This window comes from Humulus lupulus, chromosome X (assembly GCF_963169125.1).
Source record: "Humulus lupulus chromosome X, drHumLupu1.1, whole genome shotgun sequence".
In the NCBI taxonomy this organism is placed as follows: domain Eukaryota; kingdom Viridiplantae; phylum Streptophyta; class Magnoliopsida; order Rosales; family Cannabaceae; genus Humulus; species Humulus lupulus.
The window spans coordinates 168,283,924-168,294,295 of record NC_084802.1 but is presented as its reverse complement, the minus strand read 5'-3'; the positions used below and the strand labels follow the sequence as shown (position 1 = coordinate 168,294,295).

At 35.9% G+C, this 10,372-nt stretch overlaps 1 protein-coding gene across 1 annotated transcript; it reads left to right on the top strand.

Moving 5' to 3' along the window:
* The first annotated feature begins 8,128 nt into the window (after nucleotides 1-8,128).
* On the top strand, nucleotides 8,129-8,638 carry LOC133806439 (uncharacterized). The gene has a single exon (XM_062244541.1). It carries the CDS (start codon nucleotides 8,129-8,131, stop codon nucleotides 8,636-8,638), a length of 510 nt encoding a protein of 169 aa, XP_062100525.1.
* The last annotated feature ends 1,734 nt before the right edge of the window (nucleotides 8,639-10,372 follow it).

Sequence of the window (10,372 nt, the reverse complement as noted above, 5' to 3'; positions counted from 1 at the left end):
TATAATTAACGCTCTCCAATTCCCGCTAATCTCAAAATTATCGAATACCAATAAATCATATCCCATTACCCTATAATTCCCGGTAATGTTCTAATCATCAAAAAGACCCCGAGACCCATCCCGAGCCTCGAACTTAATCCCGTTATGACTAGACCGAAAACTTGTGTTCCCATGATCGTCTCATGCCGAATGGCTCGAACCAATCCACATATAATGTGGTAAAATTATAATTCACCCATATGCATGAAATTACACAATCATGCCCCCAACGACCAAATTACCAAAATGCCCTTGCAATTAAAATATGAGCCCATATGCATGCATTCACCATCATATAATAATATAATTCACATAAACATGCATATAATCATTAAATACCATAATAAATCAATTATGGCCCTCCTGGCCTCCTAATCAAGGTCCTAAACCTTATTAGGAAATTTGGGGCATTACATCAGCTGTGGGGAGCCTAATGTATAAAAAGTTATGTACTAGACCTGACATATGTTATGCAGTAGGGGTTGTCAGTCGTTATCAATCAAATCTAGGTTTGGAACACTGGATTGCGGTGAAACATATTCTCATGTATCTCAGGAGAACGAGAGACTATATGCTAGTATATTCGGGTAGTGACCTCGAACCTACTGGATACACTGACTCAGATTTTCAATCTGACAAGGATAGTAGAAAGTCTACTTCCCCGTCAGTATTCACTCTTGGTGGTGGAGCAGTTGTCTGGAGAAGCATTAAGCAATCCAGTATAGCTGATTCAACCATGGAAGCTGAATACATAGCAGCTTGTGAAGCAGCTAAGGAAGCAGTTTGGCTGAAAAAGTTCTACACAGATTTGGAAGTAGTTCCAGAAGTGGAGAAACCACTTGTTCTTTACTGTGACAACAGTGGAGCAGTGGCCAATTCTAAAGAACCAAGAAGCCACAAGAGGGGAAAGCATATAAAGCGCAAATACCACTTAGTCAGAGAAATCGTACATAGAGGAGATGTGACCATTCTGAAAATCGCATCAGAACACAACCTGGCAGACCCTTTCACGAAGACGCTTCCAGCAAAGCAATTCGAGGGTCATGTACGTAATATGGGATTGAGAGAAATGCCTCACTTGCTTTAAGTACAAGTGGGAGATTGTTAGGAGTGTGTCCTAAAAGCATGTAAAGACATTTGTTTTTTTAATGAATAAATAAATACAATAGTTTATTATTATTGTTACATTTAGATTGTTAAATTATTGTTTGAATAATTTTGAAAATATCAGAAAAATTCCATATTCATTATTGAGGATGTGATCTTGTATTAGTACGAGAGAATTAAGATCACATGAATAAATAAAAATAGTCAACAACAACAAATTAAAGTTATGGAATTCTTTAATTGGAGTTGTAAGTACGGTTTACTGCGTATCATAATGATACAAATAATCTAGATTTAGATTATTGATGTGGAAAGACATCTCGGTAAATGTGCTTTATATAATATGATTATATATGACATGGACCGATATGAATTAGAGTCTTTATCCAAAAACCATTTAACAATAAAGACTTGTAATTCATATCATAACCGATGATCATTTATAGATCAACCTAAATCCTGAGTGTTCATGAACTCCTGTTCATGTTTATTAAATCTTTTGATTCATTCGTTAAGGTCTCTTCAAAGAATGAGGCTAATGACTTTTGTTTTGGAGATTTAATATCATGGATGGCTGGGAACATGTAGCAACAATATGGAATCTAATCTTTCCTAACGGATCGTATATTAGTTCCCTTAAGGGTTAATTTTGGAACTGAATGATTTTGAGCTCAAATCTTTAATTAGATTATAGATTAATTATTCACTAGTGAATTAATGGTACTTAAGGAATAAGAAGTAAATTAGAAAAGCTAAATGGTAATTCATCCATTCTAACTCATGAACTAATTAATTAGAGGGTTGAACTATTGTAAGATGGTTATATCAATGGATGACTTAAGAAAAAGATTTCTGTAAGAGTATATCTATAACATAAATAGTGCAATTCTGAATTTATAGTAGAGTAATATCAGAATTAATAAATTAACTATTATAATTAAAGAGTTTAATTATTTAGTTTCAATTTATTGGAGCTTAATGTTATAGGTCCATGGTCCCCAAAATGGCTCAAACAATTACTGTCAAAGGCAAATACAAAAAATGGGCAAAAAGGACTTATGCGATAAGTAAAATATTTTTCTATGTATCAAACATAATTATTGTTTAATTATGTGTAATTAATTAATTATTTGATTTAACAAAAATATAATAATAAAAATTATTTTTTATTAATTAATTAATTAAGAATGATTTAACAAAAATATAATAATAATAAAAATGTAATTAATTAATTATTTTTTTTGTATTTTTGGTATTTAAATAATAATAAAAATTGGGAAAAATCACATGCCATCACAGGCATGTGGTACACGTGTGGCACAGTGCACAGGCACTGTGCTACACGCATAAGAGAGTTTACTTAGTCTCTTGATTCCACAATTTTAGTTATTTAAATATTAAATAAATAATGAGATATTTTAATATGATTAAAATATTATTATTTAAACAAAAATCTGATAACTGATCGATTATTTTGAATTTGTTTAAAATAACAAATATTTTAATATATTGGATATTATTAAATATTGGATATCAGTTTTTCACAGAACGTAACTTTTCAGGAATAGAAAAATATCTAGGAATCTCTCTCAGAGAAAGAGAACAGTGACAAAAACTAAAGTCATTGATCTTCACAAAACCTAGGTCCAAACTTTATCAGATCTCATGTGTTGAGAACATCTGATAAATAGTTGTTGCCTATTATTTGTATAGCGAGCCCACACTCGTTCTTTGTGTGCCTGAGAACATTTTGGAAGATCTTGGTGTGAGATCTCGAGGATTTAGCCATACGAAAAGATAGCAGAGAGGAAGGACCTGAGGTAATTTTTCTGTTCATGTCCTTGATTCAATATATATATGCATGTGAAGAAGTAGATCTAGAAATCTTATGGGATTAATCTAACAATTTGATTGTTGTTCCGCTGCGTATAATCTCTTATTTGATCAATAAAAACCAACAGAATGGTACCATCCTGGATAGCATCACGGACAAAATGACACTCTGCTTCAATGTATTTTGTTCGTTCATGAAAAATAGGATTCTGAGCAATATGTAAAGCTCACTAACTATCACAATATAGACCAATAGCAGCGGGGTGTTGATTGCCCAAGCTTGGGAGAAAAATCTTCAACCATTTCAAATCGCAAGTAATAGAAGCCATAGAGAGATATTTGGCCTCTGTTGAAGAACGAGCCACTGTGTGTTGTTCCTTGGTTTTTAAGAAAATCGGAGAACGACCAAGAAGCACAAGCCAACCTAAGAGAGAACGAAAAGTAATAGGACATGCAACCTAATCTGAACCACACCAACCTGTTAAAGAGAGAGAGAGAGAGAGAGAGAGAGAGAGAGAGAGAGCTATCAGCTCGTAGTAAGATGCCCTGTCCAAGAGAGCATTTCAAATAGCGGACCACACACATGGCTGCGTCCCAATGTTCTTGCCTAGGTTCCTCCAAAAACTGTGATAGGACATGGACAAAGTATGCCAAATCGATGCGAGTAATAGACAAGTAAATTGGATGGCCAATCAAACACCTATAAGACTCTGAGTTAGACAAAGGATCTCTAGAAGCATGTGCTAGCTGATGATTCTATTCAATGGGAAAGGAGATGGTCTTGGCACCCAAAAGCCCTGTCTCAAAGATGATGTCAAGAGAATACTTTCGTTGACAAAGAAAGTGCCATTGGGACCATGTGCCACCTCGATACGAAGAAAATTTTTAAGGACCCCGAGATCCTTCACATGAAAGCAAGTGCTCAAATAGGTCTTAAAAATTGTTAAAGTAGCTAAATCGTATCCATAAATAATTAGATCGTCAACATACACCAAAACATTTATTTGAATTGCACCCTTATCAAAAGTTAAGAGTGAATAATCTACATATGATTGTAAGAAACCATACTCTTTCAAAGCAGTGACAAGCTTGAAAAACCAACATTGAGGTGCCTGTTTCAAGCCGTATAATGATTTTCGAAGAGGACACACCATATCAGGATTAGGGGAGTGAAAACCATGAGGAAGTTTCATATAAACTTCCTCATCGAGATCCTTGTGCAAAAAGGCATTAAGCACGTCCATCTGATGCAACTCCCAATTTTTAGATGCTGCAATAGCTAAGAAGGCATGAATGATTACCAAAAACAACCAAACAAGCTTTAAGCCTCTCAATGCTATCACCCGAGTTATACTTGATCTTATACGCACTACTAAGGCATGCTTGCCAAGTGGTAATGTTTCCATAGTCCAAGTAATATTATTCTCCAAAGCACGAATTTCTGTTTGCATACCACGACCCCAACCTGCATCTGTCATAGCTTCTTTAAGGGATTTCGGCTCACAACTTGCAGTTATAGCGGCAAGAAATTTTTGGTGGCCCACAGATTTTTTTTTGCAATTAATATAATGTGCTCTAGGAAAGGGCGTACCTGAGGATGTTGATGGCGCGAGTGAAATTGGAGAGAGAGTAGATGGAATTTTCGTGGAAACAATGTTAATAATAGTCACGAAGCTGAACTGAAAAAGAACTTATCTCATAACCCACGACCAGGTTGGGTTTCTATAGTAGAAGCCAAAATAGGCCCTATTTCACCCTCTATATCTGGATGTTGGTCTGAAGTAGAGGATTGGATCGTCCCATGATCCGCACGTGGGCCTGGGAGGGATTCAATTGGTTGGTCAATAGTAGGTGTTTAGGCAAATTCTATAGCAATAGGTGTTGAGTCTTGTGAGGTGGCTAGTGAGGATTCATATGTGGGCTTAGGTTGGGTAATATTTGTGGGATCTGGTTGGGTAATTTGTGTGGGCTAAGATTGAGTAGTATGTGTGGGCTCAGGTTGAGGAGGATTAGTGGGCTACTGTTGGGTAGTTTGTGTAGAGATCAAATCAGGTATTCCAAAAAAATCGTCAAAAACACAATCATCTCCACTAAAATTCATATTTCCAAAGTTAACACCAGGAACACTAGTAGCAGTAGAATTCTCAGCAAAATGGAAATGGTTTTCAAAAAATTTGACATCCCTAGAAACAAATAAGGATTTAGTTTCTAGATCAAAAAGTGTTATATCCGCTTCCTTAAGGAAATGTTATTTTGGTAACTTGGATTGATCAAGGGTATGATGGTCATTTTGTGAACTTTGTGATTGCATATATGTATGTTTATATGATTTATATGTGATTAAGACCTATCCTTTGTGAGAATGGGCATATTTGTAAATTAACTCATTGAGGGTATATTTTTGTGATTAATCTGTTTTATGCAATGTATTGAATTTCGACAATAGTGGATTCTTTCATGCGATAATAGTAGAATGTCACAAAGGGAAATATTCAGCTTAGGTTGACTATGAGTTATTATTTTGAGGTAATTAGTAATAGTGGTATGATTACCAAAGTACCATTTAGGATGGTTAAGTGGGTAAATAGATGGGAGAGATGTTTTAGTCATTTGGTGGCAAAAATAGAAAAGATGATAATAGCCCTTCCTTTTTCATTTCCTCTCATTTTCTCTTCTTCACCAAGAACACTCCCTCACAAAGCTCTCAACCCTTAATAAAGTCCTTTCGATTTGTTAGAGATTTTAAATCTTAAGAAGGGAATTGGAAGTCTCTAATTCGTTCACCATCAACTAGGATTCGAATTTCAGAGAAAGGTATGAGTTTTTCCATCTTGTTCTTCATTTGGTCTTTTAGGGAATTTGGGGATTTTGCTTGATTTTCATAAATTTATGATCCTAGGTTGTTTAGATGAGTGTGTTGATGATAGAGAACATGTTTAAGAATGGATTTGAGGTTTATATTTAATCTGAAAAACCATTAATTTTTTTGGATTTCTGAATTGGGGAAAAATGGGTTTTAAAACCCTAGTATTTCAATTATTGATTAGAATTTGAAATTCAATGTTGTATGGTTCTTAGAAGATGTATATTAAATTATATACTTGTTTTGGAATCAATATTGTACCTATAATTTGTTGGAAACAAGTTTGGGGTCGGATTGGATAAGTTGGAAAATCTAGATAAACGCTGGTTTTTGCTCACTAACATGAGTCGGTTGACCGACCAATGCAAACCGCTCCACCATCCTATTGTATTAAGTTAGTAGGCTACTTTTATTAGTTAGCTATTCGACCGACCTTGAGCAACCGGTCGATCGTCCTTGGCTGTCAAGGTCATTTCGAGTCCGATTTTGATGGTATTTTATAGGTAACCTTAGGGGATCTTAGGCTAAGGTTCATAAGACATAATTGGACATGTTTAAGGTTTAATTGGAGCCTAGTGATGCTTATGAAAACGTTACGCTAGGTTTTGATTTATGGAGAATCTAAAGCTATGATTTATTGATTGTGACTTAGGGCTATTTAAGGACATTTGAAGGAGATCGCACTTGGGTCATTATTAACTAATTGCTGAAATTCAGGTAAGAAGAGTGGACATCTGTATGCAGATCGTATGCTTGGTATTCATTCTTGTATATGAACTATGCTATGTTCTGTTATGATGTGAATCATACTATGTTATGTATGTGTAATGATATGCTTTGGTTTTCGGTCTTGTTACATGTTTGGATCTATATGTATGGACTGCTATGAACATGATTGTGATTATGTCTTCACATATATGATATATGTATATATGGACTATATAAACGTGTTTGTAAATGCATGTTGATTAACTTAGGTGTACGGACTCAAGGGGCAGTCGTAAGGGCAGTGGGCCCGTTGCAAGGGCGGTATTGTTGCATTATGATGTTATGCTTATGTTGTATTGTTATACATTAGACATATGCATTATGATTATGATGATGTACTCTATGACTATGATTTTATTCAATTTGAATGTGGTGATATTAATGTGCTTATGGATTGATTATGCTTCGGGCTAGAGGGTTTTGTCCTATATAACTTTTATTGTTGGGCTTTGGCTCAAGGGTACTCTTTATGCAGGTAAGGATAAAGACAAGCAATGAGTTGGAAAGCTATGGTGGAATGAGTACATGTTAAGGAAATACAAATATATGTCGGGCCACTAGATGTGTTATGTTTTGGTTAGTCAAGTATTTTTTTGTAAATAACTTATGAGATTCTAGAGTCTTCATTTTCTTTTGAACAATACTCTTTTGAATAGTACTTTATTGTCTTTTGAATCAAATGAAGGTACCCTTTTTGTATTTTGGTTTAAACGTCACGTAAGTAACTCCTTGGTATGTTGGGGCGTTACATTTGGTATCAGAGCTTTTAAGGTTCTTATAAACTTCCTGTGAACCATCCTAATATGTACACTCACCACCAAAGAAAAGTTTGACTCATTGCACTGTAAGTGTTGAATATTTTTTTCTTACCTACTGGCCTTATTATGATTTTCTGGAGATTTTCACCTACTTGTATGAGTAGTGAGTGAGTTTGGCTTGCTTGTAGAGAGTTCCTATGTGGTTATGGAACATGTTTCAACGATGGAGTTTGTCTTTAAAGTTTCGCTAGATGCGAAAACAAGAATGTTTTTGGATGATTTATGATTATGAAAATATTGGAATTTTGTCAAATGTATGAATCACATTATGGATTGATGGATTGAGTATTGGTTCAGTTTTGTTTATAGTTATTGAATTACCACTTGGACTGAAACGATGGTACTAAGATGATGTTTATTATCCTAGGAATAGTGTGGAATCATGCTTCCTATGAGATCAATAAGAATCAATGGTGGGGATGATGATCACAATGAAGATGTACAACCTCTTGTTGTTGGGAGAAATGTCAGACGAGGTTATCACGTAGGGAATGTTAGACGGGGTGGTCAATTGAGAATTGCCCCTCGACTTGCTCCTCAAGCATATGAAAATAGGTTTGTTTAAATGGAGGCAACCAATAGACGACGGGAAAAAGAACTAAGAAAACAACACGTTGTACTAGTGCCAGCAGTACAGAATGTTTAGCTGTCGCTTGAATCATTGACATTTCACCATGAGGTGGTAGACCGACTAGAACCAATGTATGAAAGGTTTCAAAAACAGCATCCTCCTAAATTTGATGGGAGTACTGACCCTACTATTGTTGAAGATTGGATGTGTAGAATGAGGTCGATTATGAATTTCATGAGAGTAACAGGAAATGACAGAGTGGTATGTGCTACCCATATTTTTAGAAAGGATGCCAGAATATGGTGGGAAGTGATTGAGCAGACTATAGAGGTTAACTTAATGACTTGGAAAGACTTTTGTGAGGTCTTCAACAATAAGTTTTACAATGAAGCAGTACGAGCAACTAAGATCGATGAGTTTACGGTGTTGTCGCAAGGCAACATGACCGTTGCGGAATATGCCCAAAAATTTGACAGGTTGGCCAAATTTGCTGCAGATCTAATTCTGACAAATAGAGTCAGAAAATATCGATTTGTTCGAGGATTAAAACTAATGATAACACGAGATATAGAGATGGTCTCTACTGGGGGGATTGTTACCTATGCTCAAGCTCTTGACCAAGCACTTATTGCAGAATGAATGGAAGACAAAATCTGGAAAAATAATGCTACTAGACGAGATGTAAAAAGGGATACTTCCTGGAATAGTCATGATCAAAAGAGGAAGAACCATGAGATTACGGGGTCAGCAGGACTAGATAAATTGGCCAGTGACAACACGGGTAGTACTGGATCTAGGAATAATTACCCTTAGTGTCCTACTTGTAAGAAGAAACATTTCAGCGAATGTCGAGGCAAGTTTTGCTATCAGTGCGGCGAAGCAAGAAACATTAAGAGAAACTGCCCACAACTAAAGTAGGTTACAACTGGTAACAAGCAAGGAAGAATGACAATCTAGCTCATGCACGTGTCTTTATCTTGACACAAGCACAGGCAGATGTGAGCACTTCAGTGGTCACAGGTCAGATCTCTATTGCTTGAATTAATTCTAATGTGTTGACCCATAATTTGGCCAACTGACACGGAGTAAAATTTGCTTGATGCGGACAAACACGTTGGAAAGAATGTGATGACGAAATAATAAAGAACACAAGAGTTTATAGTGGTTCGGCCCCAGAATCTGGTAATAACCTACGTCCACTCAAATTGTTATTGATATAGAATTCAAAGGAGTGATCAAAGAACTAGGGTTCAATGAGTTTCACCAACCTCTGAAGAACAAGACAATATATCAAATGATCAGAAAGCGAAAAAGAAGAAGATCCCCTTCCCTTGAGCTCTCTTTCACTATTTATAGGCTCAAGGAGGATTTACATTAATTTGTTACAGATATTGTTTCCTAAATAATCGGATACTCAGGAAATCATGGGAGATAATTTCAGATACTATTATAACTGCATAAGATCTTCTCCGCGTATAGCATGTGTACGACCAGGCTGGTCATATGAAGAGATCGATCGCTACGACAATAGATGTCTTCCTGGTCGATAGTCGAGCACGAATTCTGCCAGGTGTCAGCCACATGTATTAAATGTTTGCCATGTCATTCATGCCTATTTTTTGGATAACATTTGCCCCCCAAGTTTGTTTAATGCGACCAGCAATAAAGAAACTTTAAGGAAACAACCGTTCATATCCCCACGATGTCTGTCAGGATCCCCGTGTGTTTTTTAAAGCCGTGACATAATTATGTCTAATCAAGCTTTTCCAGTTCTCAAAAAGGCAATTTGATGGCTTATACACTTCCCCACGTTTCTAGAATTAAAAGTAATGATTGCTACTTTTTGGCCATACCTCGGTCCCCATAAATACCTTCTTTTTCTTCTTCTTTAAATCTTTTTTTCTTACCGTCTTTGTCAAGAACTTCAAGAACCTTGCCTTCAGAATATAGAGCTTCGAAACCAGTCAGTCGCCTAGCCGAAGATCTTTCTGACTCAAATTTTTCATTCTCTTCTGAATCTCCATCTTCACCCAGGTAATCACTCTATCTTTTTAAACTTTTCATTATTCCATGCACGCCGTTTCTATGCTCTGTGATTTTTGTGTTCTTGAGTAGGGTTTTATGAGGATCTTTTTGTATAAACCTTCCATTGCTTGGTAAGAGGGCGTCTTTATGCTTTGTATAGGTTAGGAATTAGTTTGATAGTTAGGATCATAGGCTTAGGGCGTAAGATCGACGTAAAAATTCAATCTTTAAGCTAGGTGAAAAAACTGAGTTTTTACCCGCCCTTTAGGAGTCAAAACAGTTCTCTTTCAGAAAACGGTTTTTTTCCTCTTTGATATGTTTTTCAACCCATTAGTGCCGAATCGTAGT

Bases quoted from the DNA above. Each gene is read 5' to 3' on its own strand.
- LOC133806439 (XM_062244541.1), top strand. From the start codon at position 8,129: ATGTATGAAAGGTTTCAAAAACAGCATCCTCCTAAATTTGATGGGAGT.